Source organism: Calidris pugnax, unplaced genomic scaffold (genome assembly GCF_001431845.1).
Source record: "Calidris pugnax isolate Ruff unplaced genomic scaffold, ASM143184v1 scaffold19, whole genome shotgun sequence".
In the NCBI taxonomy this organism is placed as follows: Eukaryota; Metazoa; Chordata; class Aves; order Charadriiformes; family Scolopacidae; genus Calidris; species Calidris pugnax.
Window position 1 is genome coordinate 2584736 of NW_015090775.1, and position 22887 is coordinate 2607622.

At 37.7% G+C, this 22887-nt stretch overlaps 1 protein-coding gene across 3 annotated transcripts in view; it reads left to right on the plus strand.

Moving 5' to 3' along the window:
* Positions 1–22887, plus strand: part of NEBL (nebulette) — a 283351-nt gene that overhangs the window by 155429 nt on the left and 105035 nt on the right. The window contains exons 1-2 of one of the 3 annotated variants that reach the window (XM_014946172.1): positions 21281–21450; positions 21547–21618. The exons of 1 other annotated variant lie outside the window; for it this stretch is intronic. In XM_014946172.1, the coding sequence (XP_014801658.1) occupies positions 21385–21450; positions 21547–21618 (138 nt within the window). In that variant the 5' untranslated portion in view covers positions 21281–21384. Of the gene's footprint in view, positions 1–21280; positions 21451–21546; positions 21619–22887 lie in introns of those variants that run through there. One more of the 3 variants, XM_014946181.1, reaches the window with a different exon arrangement.

Below are 22887 nucleotides of genomic sequence, written 5' to 3' on the forward strand. Positions count from 1 at the left end.
TAGAACATTTTATTAATGCATATTTACAATGTCCGATTATCAAGCCTGTTACCTGAGCCCAGGTTTAAGGCAGTTTCTGTTCTATTCTCTTTTAGAGGTTTTCAATACTTCTTTGTTTAACAGCGTAGTGAAGGAAAAGCAATTACATTCAGGTGCATCTAAAACAACTCAAACATTAAAAAAAAGGAAAGTATAATTTGTATTTACCTTTTCAATAGCACTAACCATTCTAATAATTTGAATTATGAATGAAATGGAACACATTTTTTTTTGCAGTATTGAGTGACTTGAATGACCTTTCAGTTGAGTTTGGCAGTCTGTGGTCACCTACTCAGTGTAATTTTGGCATCAGTTGGTGTTTCTATAGAAGAAGTCACTACCAGTGGCTCTCTTCCCTTAAGGAGATGCCGAGGAGGGAAAACAAGCCTGCGTTATAATGTACAGAAATCACAGTGACCAATGCAGAGTTGCAGTATCAGCGTGCAGTAGTGAATATTGTATATGGTCCAAATTTGTTTTTCTTGGAGAAAGCTTGAAACAGGCCCTGTTACTAAGGGGAAGGACTAGAGTAGTTTTTGGGCAATGTGTGTAACTTATATGTAACCGGTTCTGTGGAATATTAATAAAACTGCACCTCCTTCTTGGGTGTTCCAAAACTGCTGATATGATAGTTTCTGAAATTAAACAGCACTTTTGAGATCCATAGTTTACAGATCTTCATTTTGAATTTAACTTTTGGGACATTTCTCTGTTTGAGTTGGGTTTTTTTTTTGTATATATACTTCACAGGGAAAAAAAATATGTAGTGTTATATGGAATTAGGAAAGAAGGAATTGGTTTCATATGCCACTGCTTGTATAGAAAAAAGTTTCAAAAAAATGGAACCTAGTCAGCAGAGCCATGGGTTTTATTCTGACATTAGCATGTTAAGAGTATCTTCCTTTTGCCTTGTTTTTTTCAAGGACACCAGTAAAATGCTGAGAAGGCAGGGAGCTCACAGTCATTTTTTTCCATCCTCTTTTTTTTTCAGAGACACCAGTAAAATGCTGAGAAGGCAGAGAGCTTACAGTCATTTTTTTCCATCCTCTTTTTTTTTTTTCTTTCCAGAGACTTCATAGAAGTTTAGAGATGTAAAAGGAGAGTAAGTGGGGGAAAATTTGTTTCAAATCCAAAGCAGAGTTAGGACAATAAATTAAAGATCCCAAACTGGTAGGTAATGGGAGGCATACAGATGGACTTTGTGCTCTGGGATGTTTTGAATGCGACTGTAACTTTGAATTCCATATACTGTTGGCCAGAAAGAATACACTGGGAAAGGGGAAGTGCAGTCCTGTGTGCAAGGATTTGTATAGGTTTGCTGGTCTTCCGTGGACTTTTCTGTGACCTTGGACAACTCAGTCTCCCTAGATGGGGAAAAATACCCCATCTGATTCAGAAGCAAGTAGATTTATATCTAAGAGGAGGTGGCATCCTATGATGAGGAATGCTATAGAAATGTAAATGAATTATTATGCTTTCATGTTTATTGTCAGCAGAACCCAAATTGTGCAAGGCAATTACAGAGTACAGAAGATAAACAGTGGTGGAGTTCAGGATTGGATAAAGGCTGACAGCAACTTGTATTTAGAATATAAGCTGTCCAGGGGGCAGGGAGTTTTGGCAGTTCTTCAGACCTAGCGCAGTGGAGACCTAGTTGTGGATCAGGACCACTCAGCAATGCCTCAATAAAATCTGAAAGCATAGTTTGCAATTCAGCCAGATAGTATGTTATCAGTTAAGAAGAATATAAACATAATTAGAGAAATAGAGGTGCCAAATTAGGAAAATTAACCATATCCAGAGATACTGTGGTGATCTGGTGACATTGAAGCATTCTTGATTCATAGCTTTCAGGCTTGATTTTTTTTTTCAATGGACAGAAAGAAAAAGGAGAGTAGTTAATGAAAGATTCAGAGAGGAAGCAGGGAGAGAGCTGGAGGAAGACAAAAGCTATTGGATTAGAATGAGATTAATGTGACTCTTGTCTCTTCCTATCCTAATGCTGCATTTGTGCATCCTAATAGGATGTACCCAGCAAGCACTAAATGTGAGCAGAAGTACAGTCTTCATTTTCTTTTTCTAAATAGAGAATAAGCATGTTGTTAACAGAAAGGGACCTTCTGGAGTTCTTTAGGAGCATGCGATAAATCAAACACCCCTAAATCACAGTGTCAGTCTTACTTATTATATTTTAATATACCCAGCGATGACAGGGTTTACTTCTGTCCTCTCCAAGATCTCATAAGACCTTGAATGAAGTCACAGTACTTGCCAAGTTTTCATTGGAAGTAACGATGGTCAGCCAGAACAGCATGTATTAGTGTTGGACATACTGGTTTGGATAGGAGTAGACTACAGTCATTGTGTCTGTAACTCAGTGAGAATTGAAGACAAATACTAATTTTATGTATTTGTTTGTTTCTTTACTGGATATAAAGTAATAAAATCTGTTAAGTAGTATGCTTATTCAAAGCAAAGGTAAGCAAGTTTTCTTCTGAAACCAGAATACAGATGAAAGCTGGATAGCCCTTCAGTAACAGTACCTTTTCTGTGTCAAAAGTTATTGGTAGTTTTTAATTTCTCATCTTCAGTCTAGTTTTGTGACGGTTACCTGTTTCCATTGCTGGTAACTCTCCCTTCTTTCATTGTGTGAAAACCAGAATACAGAAAGCTGGATAGCTCTTCAGTAACAGTACCTTTTCTGTGTCAAAAGTTATTGGCAGTTTGTAATTTCTCATCTTCAGTCTAGTTTTGCTACAGTTATCTGTTTCCACTGCTGGTAACTCTCCCTTCTTTCATTGTGTGGAGAGTTTCTCCACCAAGTACAGTAGCTTTTCAGCAGTACTTGCAGGGAGCTCAAAGGTGAACTCTGAGGCGCAGGTTTTGCTATTAGAGGACATGGAGCTGTCTGTTGCATTGTTTGTCCCTTACTTTCTATTCTACATGCTTCTTTCTGGCTAACTTTTCTTCTTGGAAATGAAAACTCTTGTGTTAGTTGTTGTGCTGGAACAGCTCTTCCAAAGACTAAGGAAAATATGTACTACTTTGCCTATGTTTTAAAAATTTATCTATTTTTTTTTCTTTGAATAACTTCATTTGATTTTGTGCTGTATTTGCTAGTGTTGCCAAAACAATGCAATGAGGCAGGAGAGGAGGATGATTTATATGATGGATGTCTTTTGATCTCTGCCTAATTTGCTTTAGTGTTATAGCATGGCTAGAATTTGGTATATGACAACTATTCAGGATTGCCTCCGCGTTTGCTACTGGATGTTGGGCTGCTGTGTACTGAACCAAGCTGAAATATCTGAAATATGAATAGGGAATTTCTCCCTTCTGGACCATCAGTGCCCTGCCAGCCTACAGGTGATTCCTGCATAAAGGAGAAGAAAACAAATTTGTGGGAAGATGTAAAGAGATGATTGAAAAAAGCTGAGAAGGAAGAGCATTGAAATGGGGACTAGCTGTTGTTCGGTGGAGATCGAGGAAACTAGGACAATCTGAACATGGAAACTGGGACAAATCAGTTTGGAAATAACTATTAGTGTTTGGGGGAAGGTATAGCAGAAATGTTAATTTTCACAGGGAGCTATTTTGGGCCTGGCAGGGCTGGAAGGCTGAGATGTGTGGCAAAGGACATGACAGTCTGCTCTTAGTTTGTCAGCTCAGGTGGCAGAGATCTGTATGCTGGGTTGAAATGCTGCAACCCAGCTAGAGACCATAGGAGTGTCAGGACAGGACTATCTAATGGAGCTCCTGCTTTCTCAGTTTCTTTGAACATCTTCTACAAAATACTGTAGAAAACATTACTGTGAATGCAACGTCAAGCATTCATAAGGTTAGGTAGAAAATAACAAATGTCAGTTTGTTTTGGTGTCCTCAGTAAAGACCAAGTGTATGGTAATGTAATCCTAAATTACAGAAAACAATCTTTTTGGGTATAATATTTTAATGTTTTTAATAACCTAACTGCTATATTTTCTGCATTTTCATTGTCAGGCACTTGTCTTGCCCCCCAGTGATTAGGTATCCAAAACAGACCTTGAATTATTAATGTGAAACATGAAGTTCATTCCAGCTTCTAACACATCTTGGCTCCCCTTCCTTCTTTTGGCCCACAGTTGTTCCTGTGACTCTTTACCTGGAAGACCGTTTTTTCTTTATTCTTATTATTCACTTTGTGTTATTTCATAAAAACTGATTTAAAAGTTGACTTAGACCTTTTAAAGTTCTTCACAATGTGTACATTTTCTGGAGAAGTATGGGTTTTTTTTCACACTGCTTTTGTGAAGGATTGTTTTTGGTGTGTGTGCCCTAAAAGTAGAGCTCTCATCTGAGGAGTGACAATGTAAAACTGACGTCTTGAGATGGAACGCATCTGCTCTTTGTGTACTCACAATCATCTGTTGAGTTAATTTGAAAGTTAATGTTCACTGCTTTATATCTTTCCTGGCGGTCTTGACTCCATTTTATGAGGTAGAAAAGTATGAACTCAGCTGACTTCCATAGAATACATTTTTCATATGATGGCCTGCTCTGGTCATAGTCATATGTTCTTTGTAGGAATTGTTGTCTGATTGTGTGCCAGCATCTGCTCGTTAGGGACAGTCTGCAAAAGATCGTTGACCAGAAAACAGTGAAATTAAAGCTACCTTGGTTGACTTTGCACTGGAGCATATTTGGTATATAAAGAAATATTAAAGATTGTAGTCTTTAAACTTTCACATGCCCAGAGAGAGTGTGCTGCAGCTCAAATCTAAGGAGACTTGCACGAGTGTCACCAGCGGAAGGAGCACAGCAGTGGGAGAGGAACGGGGATGATGCTGGAACAGACAAGAAGTTAGCCTGCGGGAGCACTGGAAAACTAGTTGGCAGTTTTTTCATGTGACTGTCTTCATCTCAGCAGTTTTGTAAGAGCTGGCCTTTCTTCCCTTCACCCTCCTCAGCTCCTTGTCATAGAAACCCAGAGGAGGGCCACAAGGATGATCAGGGGGATGGAGCACCTCTGCTACGAGGACAGGCTGAGGGAGCTGGGGTTGTTCAGCCTGGAGAAGAGGAAGCTCCGGGGAGACCTAATAGCAGCCTTCCAGTGCCTGAGGGGGGCCTACAGGAAGGCTGGGGAGAGCCTGTTTAGAAAGGCCTGCAGTGACAGGACGAGGGGAAATGGCTTCAAGCTGGAAGGGAACAGATTTAGACTGGAGATTAAGAGAGGGCTCTTTACTGTGAGGGTGGTGGAGCACTGGAACAGGTTGCCCAGGGAGGTGGTTGAGGCCCCATCCCTGGAGATATTCAAGGAGAGGCTCGACGAGGCCCTGGGCAACCTGGTCTAGTTGGGGGTGTCCCTGCTGACTGCGGGGAGGTCGGACTAGATGACCTTTGGAGGTCCCTTCTGGCCTGGGCAATTCTATGATTCTATGATTCTATGATAAACCCTGCATTAGTGCAAACAGCATGCTCACGACATTACCAACACGATCTGCTAGACCAGCTCTGATTTGCCCAGGATCATGGAATATGCAGTGTGCTCTCTGTGTAGGTGGTCTGACCAAAATTACCTCTGAACTGGTGTGTGGAGCTGTGGTGATGTTGTCTGAGAACGGGCTGGCGTGGTGTAGCCCGTGGCTCTGTTGAGACTAAACGGGGAAGGGAAGCCCGAGGTCAGTGATTCTTGGGGTTCATTCGGTCTGGCCAGGAGGAACTTCCCATCGTTTAGGGTTTCTGGGGTCACTCTTGACATCTTTCATTGCTTTCCTACCATGTCCTGTGCAAAGTTGAGTATGTGGCGGCAGTCTTCAGTAAATAAGATCAGGCTGTAGGATTTAAGTAAGAAACATTTTTAACTGTACCATACAATATGAGAACATGTTATTGAAAGTATCAAACAGCGCTCTATTTTCACAAATGTTTTCAACTTGAGATTTTGGAAGAAGAATGGGTGCTCTGTGCTGCCAGCTTTCCCTTCTGCTTGTTTCTTCCATAAATCTGAAACGATAGTGGGAACTTTGTGCAGCCAAGCACTGCTGGTGAATGGAGGTTGGAAAAAAGAATGAGAAGCCACAGTGGTATGGAGGAAATCATGTGGCTACAGCTATCTGTAGGAAAAATAAACATTCTCTTTACCACTTCCCCACAAAAATGTTTTTGTATCTGGAAAAAATATGGAGCGAAGGCGGATAGAATACTAAAAGGAATTAACATCTATACACAAAAGACACTGCTCGTGTAAATAGAGCATTTAACAAACCGTTTCACCTGAGAGGAAAAAATCTGTCATTACAGATAAATTTGAGAATTAAAACAAGTCCATGGAAGGGAATATAACAATATAGTTGAAAATTAAATTTCTTGCAGTGCTGTGCACAGTCTAGAAATATTGACAATAATGCATGGAAGACAAAAGGAAAAGAATACATAAACTTATTGAAAAAAAAATTCTAAATGGTGTATGACAGAGCTCAGGACTGTCCCTGGCTATGAAATATTTTCTTGTCCAGGCTTTTGTACCTGTGCGTTCGTTCTTTATTTTTTTTCTTCTTTTTTTATGCAGCATTTTGTTTGCCATCCACAGTCATTCTTGTCTTAAACTGTCTTTAATCTGTATTTTTCCAGTTTGGTTTCAAGAGTCGAGGTGCAAAGAGACATTTTCAGAATCACAAGGCTGGGTCATGAAAAGCATGTTATTTAAGTTTACTGTATAAAGGACTTATTCATAAGACAAATATGCGCTTCAAAAATGTTTATTGTTGTAGCTGTTGCCAGCTTCTGATTCAGCAGTGACATGAGTACGTCTCTCCAAGTGGAGCATTTTTTCAATAACATAGTATTCTGAATGAATTTTTGATAAAAGACTGGGCAGGAGTCATTAATATTCACTCAGAACAAAAGAAGAGCTTTACTAATGTCAACTCTCACTCCGTTTTTCTCTTGATTCTGAACACTGTCCATCGTTCTGAACACTCATCCCACTGGACTGCCCAGGGCAGATGCAGAACATCTATGTTCATGCTGATAAGTTTTGAACAAATGCTTCTTAGTTGTTTAAAAGGACAAAGATTTGTTATTTTTTATTTATTTAATGAGAAATTAGGACACCTAGGTGTCCTGAAAGGATGAGATGGGAAACGGAGAAACTATGTGGAAAAACACAGGGCTGTCCCATTAAAACCAGGATACTCTTTTTGGTTCTTCAAACAGGACACCTAGGTGTCCTGAAAGGATGAGATGGGAAACGGAGAAACTGTAAGGATGTCCCATTAAAACCAGGATACTCTTTTTGGTTCTTCAAACAAGTGATGTACAGGAAGAAATTTTTTCATCTTATAAATCTTAAATAGTGACAGACTATGTTTAGCATACTTTTGACTCCTCTGCATCCTTATGAATCTTAAATATTGACAGACTATGTTTAGCATACTTTTGACTCCAAACCTATACATTGTCTTTCACAATAAGCAAAGACATTTTGTCTTTTTCTGTTTAGATTTGAATCAAGACAAATAATGCATATTTCAGTATGTAACAGGTGGTAGAGGAACATTGTTCCATTCCAAATTATTTCTTCCCATGGATAGAGAATATACGAGTAGGATTCTTCCATACCAGTGAGTACATTTACTGGTTTTGGCAGGGTATCATCTACAATTCAGAGTGCACTAAACTAAACCATACTGTGGAAAACACATCATGTAAAAGAAGGAGATCTGAATCTTCATTGTAAACTGAGACTTACTTAATGAGCTCATCTTCTATTTATACCTAATTGTTTTTAAAGTTTAGCAAACTTTAGCCTTTTTTCCAAGCTCTCCCCAGCTCCATAAAAATGAAAACAAACTCATTTTTAGAATATCTATATTGATTGCATTGATAATCAATACATATCAGCTACTGTATCTTTCCTTACAGTTTGCCTGAAAAGATCTCATCTTAAAGGGTTCTGAAAATAAGAATTAGCTTGATAGTGATTTCAGCAGGTTCTTGTCTCAATACGTTAGAGAAATGGACTAAATCGTGTTAAACAGACACTTGCAAAACTTTCTGAAGTCTTGTGTTTTTCGGGTTATTGTGATCTGAGTGTGAGTTGTTTGAAATCTCACATGAGGTTAACCTGTTAATAATGAGAATTGTTTTTCACAGATAAGATTATTTTTTAATGAATAGTTGAAAGCACTTATCTTCTATTCAGGATGGTCTGTGAAAGAGGTCAGATAATGTTAAGCTACAAACTGAATTTGCGTGAAACTAATCAGCGCTATCTTTGCATCGCACAAGTAAATATGCATGCTTTTGACTAAAATAAAGATATTGAAACAGAAAATAACTATTGTTTCTTCAAACATAGTGATTAGCCAATTACGCTATTTTACAGTGCTTGGGAATAGTTATATAAAATGTTCGGATCATCTGTGATATTTTCTCCTAGTTATGAATTCTGCCATTATCATAGATGAGAATTGTAAATGGCAGAGAATTTCACATATATTTGGTCTTAAACAATTTGGCAGGACTTGATTGGGACCCTTAGGGATTATTTTTGTATTGTCCTTGTTAGTGGAAAGATAATGGCTATCTACATGGGATGAAAGCTGTTGGTTTTTTTTAGAACATAGAACATGTTTATTTTTAAATACTCCTCTCTTTCTTTTTGTGGGTAGAATACAAGCAAGAAGTAGTGGATTAAAGTACATCATTAATTTTAATCCCCAGTAGAATGAATTATAATCTGTAGCAGACAGAAAATCTATGAGGAATGTCCACATTCTTGCATTGTCTGGAAGTCAAGCTAGAAGAAACGAAGAATAACAGAAATTCTTTGCTTTATCAAAGCACCAGAATCTGATAGATTTGAGCAGGAAGTAGAGGCAAACCAAATTTTATGTAGCAAAAATTGATTTTGATTAAATTGGACAAATCACAATTTAATCTATATTTTTACATATGGACAGAATTCATTTATATGCTTGCATAACTTGTATCTGTACATCTTTTAGTCATAACAGGGAAAAAGATGGCATTTTTGCAGTTAAAATGCAGATAAAAGCAGCTTTCAAAGAAAAGGCTAATTGAAATTTGTGAAGTTAAATCTTAATATTTTATTTGAATCAACATGCGACAGAGAACATATAATTCAGGGTCATTAAACCCAAGTGCAGAATTAAAATCTTAGTCATTTTCTCTGGTTTACTTACCTTTTTTTTTTTGTCTTATGTTTTTGAATTTAAGGATTTTTTTTTAAATTCTATGAGATTCAGGAGTTCTGGCCTTGAAGTGACCCTATGCTTCTTGCAAATTGAGTCTCAGAAATTGGAGTGTCACTTCTCTGGACTCAGTGTGAACAAAATGGTGATTCTTTATTCTCTGTATTAAGATGGTGAGCAGTTTCACCTCGGGTGGTTTGTGTTGTCCTTTTTGAAACTGAGTAACAACAGTTAGTCATTTTCTCTGGTTTACTTACCTTTTTTTTTTTGTCTTATGTTTTTGAATTTAAGGATTTTTTTTTAAATTCTATGAGATTCAGGAGTTCTGGCCTTGAAGTGACCCTATGCTTCTTGCAAATTGAGTCTCAGAAATTGGAGTGTCACTTCTCTGGACTCAGTGTGAACAAAATGGTGATTCTTTATTCTCTGTATTAAGATGGTGAGCAGTTTCACCTCGGGTGGTTTGTGTTGTCCTTTTTGAAACTGAGTAACAACAGTATAAAACTGTCATTTGGCAAATAACTGCTTTTAATTTTAAAATTTTGATCTAGTGAAGTTTGTGAGCACTTTTTAAATTTTAGTCTCATAATTTGACTTTAATGTTGGTCTGATAAATGTGTATAAAACTTTCATTTGGCAAATGAAGACCACTTTGCTCTGGTGAGACCTCACCTGGAGTACTGTGTGCAATGTTGGTCTGATAAATGGTGTCTTCGCCCGCTTCTACTCCAATTTGAAGTTATCCAAATACTATTCAGAAAAGCTACTGGGGCTGGCCAGTGCATCATTGTGAAGTTTTCATGTTAAAAAAGATTCTGTCTGCTGTTATGTTGTAAAATATAGTCCGGTAGTCTGACTTCTTAAATTAAGGAGTTGAAGATAGTGGCATCCACAAAAGATTTGGATGCTGAAGTGCGATGTGCACGGGATGTCATTTTCACAACTCTGAGTCTGCGGATCTGCTAGAGCATCCTGCAGGTATTCAGCATCCTCCCTCCAAACGGTCCCTTGGTTTATATCCTGTCAGAGTCCCCTGTTTGAAGTCTTTAGGTGGAATTCAGAGCCTGCCTGCTACTCTGCAACTGCAGCGTATGTGTCGCAAACACACTTGCTTAGAAATCTGGCCGTGTGTTTAGAGAGGGGAAGGCTTATGGCATTTTTCTGTTAGTTCATGGTTTTAATTTTAAAATTTTGATCTAGCAAAGTTCGTGAGCACTTTTTAAATTTTAGTCTCGTAATTTGACTTTAATGTTGGTCTGATAAATGGTGTCTTCGCCCGCTTCTACTCCAATTTGAAGTTATCCAAATACTATTCAGAAAAGCTACTGGGGCTGGCCAGTGCATCATTGTGAAGTTTTCATGTTAAAAAAGATTCTGTCTGCTGTTATGTTGTAAAATGTAGTCCGGTAATCTGACTTCTTAAATTAAGGTGTTGAAGATGGTGGCATCCACAGAAGATTTGGATGCTGAAGTGCGATGTGCACGGGATGTCATTTTCACAACTCTGAGTCTGCGGATCTGCTAGAGCATCCTGCAGGTATTCAGCATCCTCCCTCCAAACGGTCCCTTGGTTTATATCCTGTCAGAGTCCCCTGTTTGAAGTCTTTAGGTGGAATTTGGAGCCTGCCTGCTACTCTGCAACTGCAGCGTATGTGTCGCAAACACACTTGCTTAGAAATCTGGCCGTGTGTTTAGAGAGGGGAAGGCTTATGGCATTTTTCTGTTAGTTCAGGTGTGTGGCATTCCTCTAGGAAATACTGCTTCAAGCCCAACAGGTGTTTGAGTGGCCTAATCCAGGCTGTGATGGGGATCCTGACAGGCATTTTGCTGAAGCTCCACCATGGCACAGACAAGAACAGAAGGTTCATGGGCCGTGGAAGGGTCTCGGGAGGGAGCAGGGCTCTCTGGCCGAGTCCTGTGGTTATCACGCAGTAGGGACAGGGTAGCTGGGTTCTGGCTGCTGCTCCAAAGGGAGTTTGAATGTTTAATGATGGCAAAACAATAAGGTTAAACTCATTATTTGCCTTACAGCCAACCTGAGATTAACATGACTTGTGCTCTCGTATTCATTTTTTTACCTCAGTTTAATTTTTGTATGTAGAAAGTTCTAACACCTTCAGAAAACCCTGTGGGTAGCATTAGTCAAATACTGTGCTCTACGGGGTGTTAATATCCTAGGATTTAAATATAAGCTTGGGGAAGCTGAGTCTGACATATTTTGGATGTCTATAGAGAGCATATTATAGCTGCATCTTCATCTTGCAAAGAGATGGTTTAAAATTGTTAAAAGGAAGTGAAATATGTAGTCACTTCTGGGGCTGTAGAATAGCATCCATGTATGTAAGATTAGGCACTTCCCACCCCCAGGGTTGGCAGGTTTGTATTACAGATTAACATTATTACGTACATTTTTCGGATGAGATTGAGAAATTCCTTTAACTGTAGTGTAAAGCTGCCAAAATACATTTACCACAGACCTGAAGGCGAATATAATTCTTCCAGAGGGAGCCTCAGGCTTTGGAGGTTTTTTTGCTGAAAGGCAGGCTCAGACTTCCCATGAGATCATCAGAGAGATAAAAAGACTAAAAGCTCTTCAAAGCTAGGCCTTAGGCCCTAACATAAATTAATTCTCTGGTGATGGTTTATGTATGTAAAAAAAATGAATAAATATTTACAAAAATGCAATTTAAATAGAACCCTTACCCAACTAGACTTGAAATTAACTTTTTAATATCACCTATTCTTTTGAATGAAAACATCTTAATATAATTTTAATTTAGACTTCAGAAGGCAAGGAAGGAACATGGCATTTTATCTTTCTTTCTATATGCCAGGTTTCAGAGAGGTTATCTTGCTTGTTTCATGCCAAATAGTTACTACCCATAACTCAATAGACATTGAAATTAATTTGCATAACAAGTAACTACTCTGTTATTCTAACTCTATGCTGCACGTTAACCCAGTTGCTTACTAATTATAATGCAGTATAAGGTCCTAAATGAAAGACTGCTCTGTGTTCTGTTCTCCTCCCCCTTTTTCCTTTCTGACTTTTTAAGTTATATTAACACTAAAATTTGTTCTAAAATTTTGTTCAGCAAAATAAATGTTCTAGGAAAAAACCCCCCATCTTCAGTGTGTAAGTAGTGTATTATAAGTTAAGAGATAGTTTATGCTGGAATATCACTGAAAAATATCACTGAAAAAGAGCCAGGAAAAATCTTGCTGAGAAGTTCTATGATATCAGCATTAAAACTGTAGGGTCTGGGGGTCAAGAGATCTGGATTTAACACAGGTTTCTTTTCTTTCTCTGGGAATGCTGTTTTACATCATGGCCCCATATTCTCCACCTTGTGAAACAGAATTTTTGGGTAATCATATATCTTCAGGTATGTAACAAGATACGGTCCTATGGAGTAGTTATTTATCCTGGTCTGAATTCTCTTATGAAATTCTGGATGTTTGAAGGACACTTAAGACAGCTTGTTCCCTGAATCAAGCCGTCAGCACCTCCCAAACCCCCGGTCCTACTGTGATTGTCAAGTAGCCGAGGGTCAGCAGCATGAACTGGAGCGGGTTTTTTGGTTGGGCTTGATTAGAGCTACCCATAGCTGGTCTTTCAGCTGACTCCAGCCTACTCCTTAAATGCCTGAGGACAGGGAGAGGACTTGGCTTGCTCTGCGTCAGTATCCTCCATCAAAGGCTCTAGCCTTGCATTTATAAAATTCTTTAAAATCTTATCCACAAGAAGCTGTATGAGTGTAAAGTAGTTACTGTTCTTTAACGTTATTAAACAGCAACAGGCGATCGTGCCTAAAGGTGGTATTTCTGGATAATTTGTAGTGTACAAAACATTGCTATATTATTTCTTTTGCCTTCCTCCTCTCAGAAGGTACTTACTGCATTATTTCATGTGGTGCAGGCATTAGCTCTCCTGGATTTGAAGAACTGTAATTCGGTGTGCTTTTAATGTGGTAATAATGCGGTACTGTGTTGTATGAAGAGCACTGGTAGGGCTAATTTTTTATTATTAATTCATAAGAACTATTTTTTACTACAGTAATACGTAAGAACAGACATTTTAATAAGTATTATCGTGGTACTTTATAGATTGTGAAGTATGCTCACCTAGGAGTAACAATATCGAGAGAACTGCAAATTTAAATTTCACTGATGTCATTAGAATTGCTTATTTTCAGGGGTAACCAGATCCCAGAAATGACTATAAAGTAGCTGGAGCAAGAAATGCCTGTTTTGTGACCACTACTGTTTTGAAGCAGACCATTCAGTCTAGATGTTAGAGGTGATGCTCTAATGGGAAAGCAAATTATGTAACTGATAAAGCAGGACTGCCTTATCATCATTTTCTGTGAATCATGGAGCAAAATGAAGCTAATTTAAAAACAAGGCATTCTTCTGCTAAAATCTATACAGTTTCTTTGGGAAATGCTAGATCAACTTTTATTTGATCTATGCATAAGAGATTTCTACAGGAGAAAATTTTTTCTTACGTTGAAATTTGCAGCTAAACTATGGACAATGACTAAAGTACAAGGTAAAGTTGTATGTAACTTGATTTAAAAGTCAATAAAATCAGATCATGAATCATTTTAATCTGCTTCAGATATTCAGCTAAATTCTTTAAAGATATGAAGTGCATCTCTCTGAATATAAAAACACGTTACTAAACGCAAGTCGACATTTCAAAATTAGGTGCTTGCCACTTCATCAATGATATAAGCATAAATGTGTTTTTCAGTGGATGATGGAAGAAGATGTTTTTATCATCTTGTCACTGTTGTCATGGAAACTTGTGTATATCATTGTTAAACAGAGTGTACGTAAGGATCTAACATTCCTGTGATTTATTATTGCTAGCTATTGTATTTTTAGTGTATTTTCTTCAGTGCTGTAGTCAATGCTTAAGAACTTCTAAGGTGCTCTCCTGAATTACAACCATGAACTCAATTACAGGATTAGGCTGTCCAGAGAGCCCTTAGTATTGGGTTCTTTGCTATAAGATTCTTTTCAATACAGGGTTATTAACAGTTGTATTTCCAAATCCATTGTAGCCTATTATAAGCACTTCAAAAATAATATTTACTCTATTCAAGCAGACTGTTTTGCCACAGCAGCTTTCCAGAAGGAATGAGCTATCCATCGGTCATTAGAAACTCTCCATCTTGAAAATTACGGATATTTTCTGAATGCGCATTTTGTATATTAAGTGATTTGTCTTCGAATACGCTGCTAAATTCATAGCACAGCTCTTGTGTGTAGTTGTCTTAACCTGTCGTGCACAGAATGGTAGGCTGAGAGGGAAGCTTGACTATAACGATCCAGACTTAAACACTCCTGGACACAAAGTAGGTGTAATTTGTATTCTTGTTTAAATCCTTATGATAAGCACAGTTCACAAAGTAGAAAAAAAGGTAAAGTAGTTCATCCGAATGAGAACTCTTGAAGAATCAGTAATTTTAAGCACAATAAGGACATTGTATGTTTTACTTAATTCAGGTTTTATTTTTCTCTTTTTGGGTCTGAAGATATTTCAAAATATACCTTCTTCATCAATTATTTATGACTTGAAATTATTTGTCTTGATCAAAAAATGCAGTTATTCCAATAAATTTTGCATCATTGAACAAGTGACTTCTGTTACTTCAAACGTGTTCATTAAATCATAGTAACATGAAATGTTCCAGAATAGTAAAGCTATAAAGGTTTTTTTACAGAGGTGTATTTCTTATGGTATTGTTCCCTTCAGAGGGAGTATGACTGAAGTTACAATATTAGGTCTATCAAAACACAAGAAGAGCAAAAATACGGAGGAAAAAACCCTCACTTAAATACAAGTAAAATAAATCATTGTGGTTTTAGTTTCTAGAAAAATGCATTCATTAAGTGAGTGAGGGTAATAGGCTGGTGGATGTAATTACAGCTGAAATTAAATTTATAGGAAAGGTCCAGTTTTCTCTTCCTGCCCCAGGAGATTCTGTCTGTTCAGGCAGTTGAATTTGAAGTAATGCCAAAAGAAAAATTCCTGGTCAGTACACATGCTCAGTCTATAGGGCTAAGAAGATGCATGCAAGAGTTTCTATATAAGCCAAATATATCTTTCTATTATTTCAGATTGCAGTAAGCTGTATATGAAAAGAGAAAGGGAGTATCCTTCAGCTTTTTAGGATTTATTGAGGCAAAATAGAACTTGTTTGTTACTGGCTTCATATCTCTTACATACAGTCACTGATAATTATAGCTGTGATTTAGAGCAAGGTAAAATTGTCAAATTTTTATTATATAGTGCTGGCTCATTCTTCCATAGGATTTACATTTGGATAAAATGAAAATTTTGTGAATGGAAAACTTTGATCTATTATCTAAACTTTTCTCCATTTGAGGAGTCCTGCGAGAAAAGTTGCAATTTCTCCGTCGAATCCCTCTTGTGCTGAATGTGATTTTGCTTTTATGGATACCTCACCCAGTAACCCAGGCAGGGGATCATTTCATTTGTGAGCCACCTTCTGTAGAAAAGCCTGATGAAATCTCAGCCACAAGTTCCAGGGCAGAGGGATAGCTCCAGGGGAGGAGTGTGCAGGTCTCTCAATTGCTAGTATCAGGGCTCCAGTTTTATAGGGAAAAGGAATAAATGTCTTGGCTATTTAATGTTGTAATGGCACTAGTGGGAGCCGAGCAGGTCTCTTGGTTACTAACATACAGGACTAACATCAGGGCTCCAGTTTTGTAGGGAATAGGAATAAATGTCTTGACTATTTAATGTTGTAATGGCACTAGTGGGAGATGGGGAGTGCTGAAGAGCCTCAGCTGCTGGCCTCCAGAGCTGTTATCTCTGGTGGACTCCCATATCTAGCTGGACATTTGAATAAGGGGAGGGAGGTTTTATGATGCTCGGCAAGAAAGAGAAAAGCTACGTGTCAGGAAGAGTGGATTAAAGAGTTGCAATGGAGTCAAACGTGGCTGATCCTGATCTTAGCTCCTGATACATCAACTTTTAAGAGAGCTGTAGGAGAGGTAGATTTTTCAGGCTTTGGGTTAAACTGAAAATATTGAGGGGATGGAAAGACCAAATTCCTCTGTTGTTGAGGATTTAATTTCTTGACAAATGAAAAATTAGAAAAGAAAAAAAAAAAAAAGGTGAAACCGTACATCCCACTTAGGAAATGCCATCTTTGAGGGTTAAAAACTATTGTGCAAAGGTAATAGGCAATTATGGATATTGTCAGAAAAATGAAGCTGAGTTTTTTTAGAATACACCCACTTAGGAAATGCCATCTTTGAGGGTTAAAAACTATTGTGCAAAGGTAATAGGCAATTATGGATATTGTCAGAAAAATGAAGCTGAGTTTTTTTAGAATACATTAATATTTGAAAAAGCTTTATGCTGGTTTATTTCACTGTATTGTTGCTGATCGCAGCTAAGGTTACATCTGCATGGCACAATCTTGTGCCCTGATAAATACTCCCACTTCTGAATGAGTTCATTTTTCAGGATAATTAGCAGTGTGGGAAAGAGCTTATTAACTCAAGCAGTGTCATGCTAGTGTAGCTACACTGCTGCTGGTAACTAGATTAGGTTGGCTCTTATTATGTGAAACTAGTTGCATGTTAACAGACGTCTTAAATGCTCTGTCATCACGATCCAGTTGGGCTGGATGTCTCTGTGAGTACGTGTTTGCCAAAAATGTGTGTATTTATGTATTTATTAGGCACAGAAAATTCATTAGGTTTTCTGGGATTCGCAAATCAGTATTCTCACCCCTCATTTGTATTCATCTTTAAAAATACCATGGCTACTTGTCTACTTTACCAAAACCTTAAATGAAATAACTTTCATTAAGTGAAAATATTAGCTTAGAACCAGGAGATATTTGCAGGTTTTGAAGTGTTGTTGATAAATGCAGTGCTAATGATCTGACAGATACGAGTTTATTGGCAAGATTACTTTTTTCTAAGTAGAACCATCTCTTGAATTTCTTTTGTTAAAGTTAATTAGTATTTCATGTTCAGGGGAAGTTAAAATTGGCAGGTGGGATCCCTCTCTTTCTTTCTGTTTGTGATTGCGATGCTGATAGCCTGACTATGAACTTCCTTGTGCAGGGCTGCTGGTAACTTCCAGTCTGATAGATGAGTATTTCTAGAAATGGGGAGTAATTGAATCTCAGCACTTACAAATGCCTTCTGTGCTTTTTGAAAAGAGGCCACCAGCTGTGTTGTGTTGAATTAATTGTACTTATTTCAGTGATGTGTGTGTGTGTCCAGTGAGAACAGAAAATAACATTTTCATTTCAGGGATGTATGTAGGTTGATTTTTAACTCATTTGAAGCAGGATAGGTAAAGCACTAAAACTTTACCTCTTTTCTTACTACGTTTGCCATCCAGAATTGAAAGGAGTGTATTCATCACACGTATATACCTCCCACTGCAATGCTGTGCAGGTTCTCCTGCTGGAGTGTCTCAATCCTTGTGACCTGTGTCCAAGTACCCCATGAGGAACTCTGCTATATACATGTGAGATATTGGTGTTTCTGGTACCTTTTCTAGGACAAACACAGTTTCTGATACTCTGTGAAAAGGTAAAGAAGTCTTTTCAGCTCAACAGTACATGTGGATGTTGCAGATCTCGGAAGGCTTTTGGGGATTACGCCAAAAAAAATCTGTTCAGTGACAGAACTGAGCACAACTACTATATTGTTATGTGTATCAGGGCCAAAAGGAGATGAAGCCTTTTAACTTTCTGGGCTAGCATCTCCCAAAGGTATTTCTTAAAAGATTGATAAAAGGACAAGAATTTGACCAAGTATTTGAGTATCGTTCTGTGTCAAAAAATAGTACATTGATACAACTGAATGATGGCCATGTTAGGAGATTAAGCTGTCTCCTTGCTTAGGATAAACCACGTAGTTTGCTTAGAGAAGGCTTGTCTTCTCTCTCAGAAGTTCATGCACGATGAAGACTGTACTGCAAATACTGTGCTTCTGTGAACAATCGGGGCACTGTACCGATATATTGATTTTATTGCAGCTTCTTCAACAAAATAACCTCATTCTTAAGGCTAAATTTGAACTGAGACATGAAAGGTCCATGCGGGGTGGCTGGAAGTGGCAATGTGGAGCTATGCAGCATTCCCTTACAAAATTTGAATGAGTTCATATTAGATACTTCCCTGAAGAACCCTTTTCTACCCATTTTGTGCATTTTAAGATATTTATAATGCAATAATAAAATTATCTTTTGCTCTGTATGCATATAAGTATTGTTGTATATACACAGCTTAGCAGTCCATTACAGTGTTTCCTTAAAACTGTTTCCATTACAGTGTTTCCTTAAAGTTCTGTACAATTGGATTTTGTTTAATGTCTGCTGTTTCATGCCAGAATAAATGACTGCAGATCATTCCATTGTATAAAGTGGAAAATGGTTTAAACGTGTCAGTTTGGAGGTTTTGGTAAAAATGCAGGTTTTGCAGGTGAAAAGTCTTCTTTAATACAACATCCTTCAAAAACTTTTTGGGGATGCAAAGCTCAGCGTTTTAACTAGGTCGTTATTTAGATTAGATTTATTAAAGTATCTGTAAATATACACAAACATTTGCTACGCCAAAATGCCTGCTGATCCTAATTTTTTTAATCTTGCTTCTTATAGAAGTAACTTAAGCTTGCTCTTGACCTGCAGGCTGCCAGTAGAATCACAATGCACTTCTAAACCATGCAACCCTTAAATGGTCATAACAAAATCTTCTCTGAATTATATCTGGATATATTTAATTTCCAGGCTTGCTTTATTGCACAATGAGTGTTATCTCACAGTATTTGGTGTTTTGAGGAGGATGCTAAAAAGGGAGGCAGGTTTCTGTGTCATAGTTCCTTATTGCATCTGTTATGCAAAAGAGTGACATTTTGAATAACTTGTGTATGGTTAGTTGATACTGTGATATTTTTTCCCTTGCTCCCTTTGTGCGGAGGGATATTTTATATTTTTCTATACTTTATATTTTTCTATAATATGATGAGTTATAACAGCTGTTTTGCAATTCCCATGTTAATAAGTTACATGGAACGCAGCATATTTGGACACTCAGTTATGCCTGACCCAGATGATGTAGAAATGGAAAAAATAAATTCTATCAAATGAGTTGAAGATCATGCTAAAGAGAAAGCAGATCTTTATTATGTAGAAACCATTACAGGAAAACCACGATTAATGTGTAAGCTTTGGTATGCAGCTGCTGAAAAACCACCAGATACAATGTAAGCATGTTAAAAAGCTGAACAGCCTCCTCTTCCCCCTGCAAACCTGAACGGTTTTGACTTTGTGATTTTGATCATATTTGCTTTCCGGTGCAAAAAATAGCAAAAGATTTCCTCATGTTCAGCAAGCTTTGCAGCTACTAATAGCTCTTCTCAACTCTCTAAAATATTTTTCAATGTCTCCACTTAAGAATTTTATTAAATGTAGGAAGGAAAGGGAAATTAACTGTGCTGGAAGAATATAGTGTTTGCAATATTATCATAAAAATCTCCAAATGAAGCCTTGGTGCTGCGTTTTCATCTGGCACTTTTGTAGGTACTCTGTGTCCTTAACATGTGGTCCTTGAAATCATGCACGGGTCTGTTGTTTATGAATATATTTCCTGTGGCCATAATCTTCAAAAGTGACCTGTTACTGTGAATACCCATCTTATAAGACTAAAACCATTTGTTTCTATAATGGTGAAACATCCTGAGCTCCAAAAGTAGTCAGCATAAATTACTGGTAATCCTCACCTATATAAACCAGACTTACTGGTTTCAGCCTGAACTTCAGCAATGCCAATCCAAATCTGAACTCTAGGAGCTCATACTTGAAATAATGGAATGGAAAATAGTGAAAATTTCTGTACTATTAACGTATAAAGAATCCGACCTCTTGGTTACTATAGAGTGAAAGCAGCCTGTGCCTTTGTTCTTAATATTTTTTTTCAAATTTTCAGACCTTAACTAAGTCAAATACTGTATTTGTCCTTCTCTTTGAAATGTTTCTTTTTCTAAGGAAATGTGTGTTTTTAAATAAGCTCTAAGGACATTGTGTTTGGGCACAAGTACTTAAAATTCTTTGAAGAGGTTCTTTAACAGTACACATTCCTTATATCTTGGCCTGATTACAAAGCTGTGTAGTGGTGAATCACTTTGCTAGATGAAGTTCAAAATCATGACCTCTAGAAGATGAGAAGAAAAAAGAATGTTAAAATGCTGGTTACTCCAACTGGTCCTGTAATACCTCTTTGCAGGTTTTGCAGAAACAAGCACTGTGACACTCTGCCCATCAGGATAAGGATATCTATCACTTTCATTGCAGCCAGAGTCAATGACTTCATCCTCAAAAAGGTTGGTTTTGAGACTACAGAGCAAGACAGTTTTTAACAGTGAAGGAAAATTCATGTTTGTGTAAATGCATAGCCACGTGTGCTTGGAAGCGTAGAGATGTGTTTGTATCTATGTATGCACAGGTTTAACCTTCAGCTGACCTAATATGCAAAGCATTTAAGGAATTTTATTTGCTTTGTGGAAAAGGGATATTTCCTGAAAAATATACTAGCAGTTACACCTACTGGAAAATGAGAATAGTGTAGGTTGTTTTTTTTTTTTTTTTAAATCAGAAAGCTCTGTTATTGAACTAACAAAATATTTGTGATAACTGGTTTTGGAGTCAGTGATGCCTTGAATCTTAGAATGGGGCAGTTTTCCCATAACCCTGGAGTCAATATTCCCCTTTTAAGCCTGTTAATTTTACTAAATTTCTGAAGTTATGAATTAAGGGCATCACAGTATTTTAATTATGTGCGTTCATAGTCATTTTAAAAATAGTTGACTGGGATAGGTCATTTAATTATATTTTATCTGTAAGAAAGCATTAGCTCTGGTGCGACTGATAGCTCACAAGGCCATCTGCGATGCCTTTCAGTTCACTCACATTGAATTGTTCAGATAAAGACTGTCAAGTGCTGCCTAAATAAGGAAGGAGCCTTGGTAGAGTTAAGTGCAGTGGAGGACACAAATGAAGCATTGATTCCAGGCGTGCTGTAGGGTCTGAGCCGTTTCCTGCAGCGCTGAACCTTTTTAGAGTTCTCATTGTTGTTTGCTGCAAAGTATTAAAATGCGAGTGTCTGTCGTTCAGGATTTCAGGGAAGATGAAAATGAGGATGGGGAGGAAGAAGAAAAGGTGAGTTAAACCCCAAGAGCTTTGAAAAGTACTCCTTTCCTTCTATTGGTACCCTTTTAGGACAATAAACCTGGAATGATTCCTTTTCTCTTGCAGGTCTTCCTCAAGCCTGTTATTGAGGACAGAAATATGGAACTGGCCCGAAAATGCAGTGAAATAATCAGTGACGTAAGTGGTGGTGACTGTTTGCATCCTTACATTTGCATTTCTCTTTCCAGTGGCTTTATATTTACGATATGTATTTTTTACAGATATGTACAGTGCAGCATGTGCCCATCCAAGGGTCAAATATAAAAGCACACAGAATAATAGAAAGGCAGAGCCTACTCTAGTACCTTAAATTATCAGCTGCAAAAGTATGAGCTTTTCAGAGCATTTGAACAGAATGAAGCCTAGGCCCTCGGAAGGAGAATGTCCCAAAAAGTGGGTCTCATGCGGAGGGTGTCGCCCATGAGAATACCTTGGCTCATTTCATCAGAAAAATGGAGTGTTTTTTCAAGTTATAGCCGAATGCTATGAAGGTTGATTGGTTAGAACAGATCTGGGTGCCAGTATACATAGCTGTAAGGAGGGAGGATAAAAATAGATGAATTTTCAGTGTTATCTATTAGTCTGTGGTGATAGATGCTCAAAACTGCATAGCATAATAATATTGGCTTACACTTACAGGAAGATTCCACTGAAATGCTAGAATATGTTTAAAAAATATTTAGCTAGAAAATTCTTGACTTAGTTACTATAGATTTTTAACGATGTCAATCAGATATAGACATTGCATAAGCATGATAGATCAGATCCAGGACATTTTAAATTGGAGGAGATCCAATTGCTTCAATGTAACAGCATCAGATTTTCCTTGGTGGAGGTTTATTTCTGTGTCCCTCTGGAAAAGTCTGGCTGAAGAGTAACTTTGTCCCTTCGTGTGAATGGGAGTTCGGGTGATGTTTCTCCTGTGAGGATGGTGGCTGTCAGCAGAGGAGACATTACTGAGGAGAGAGGGACTTTAACAAGCTTTCTTCTAAAGAAACCAAAAATTGAGATCTGGCTCGCCTTTGTTCTTAATATTTTTTTTCAAATTTTCAGACCTTAACTAAGTCAAATACTGTATTTGTCCTTCTCTTTGAAATGTTTCTTTTTCTAAGGAAATGTGTGTTTTTAAATAAGCTCTAAGGACATTGTGTTTGGGCACAAGTACTTAAAATTCTTTGAAGAGGTTCTTTAACAGTACACATTCCTTATATCTTGGCCTGATTACAAAGCTGTGTAGTGGTGAATCACTTTGCTAGATGAAGTTCAAAATCATGACCTCTAGAAGATGAGAAGAAAAAAGAATGTTAAAATGCTGGTTAGTCCAACTGGTCCTGTAATACCTCTTTGCAGGTTTTGCAGAAACAAGCACTGTGACACTCTGCCCATCAGGATAAGGATATCTATCAC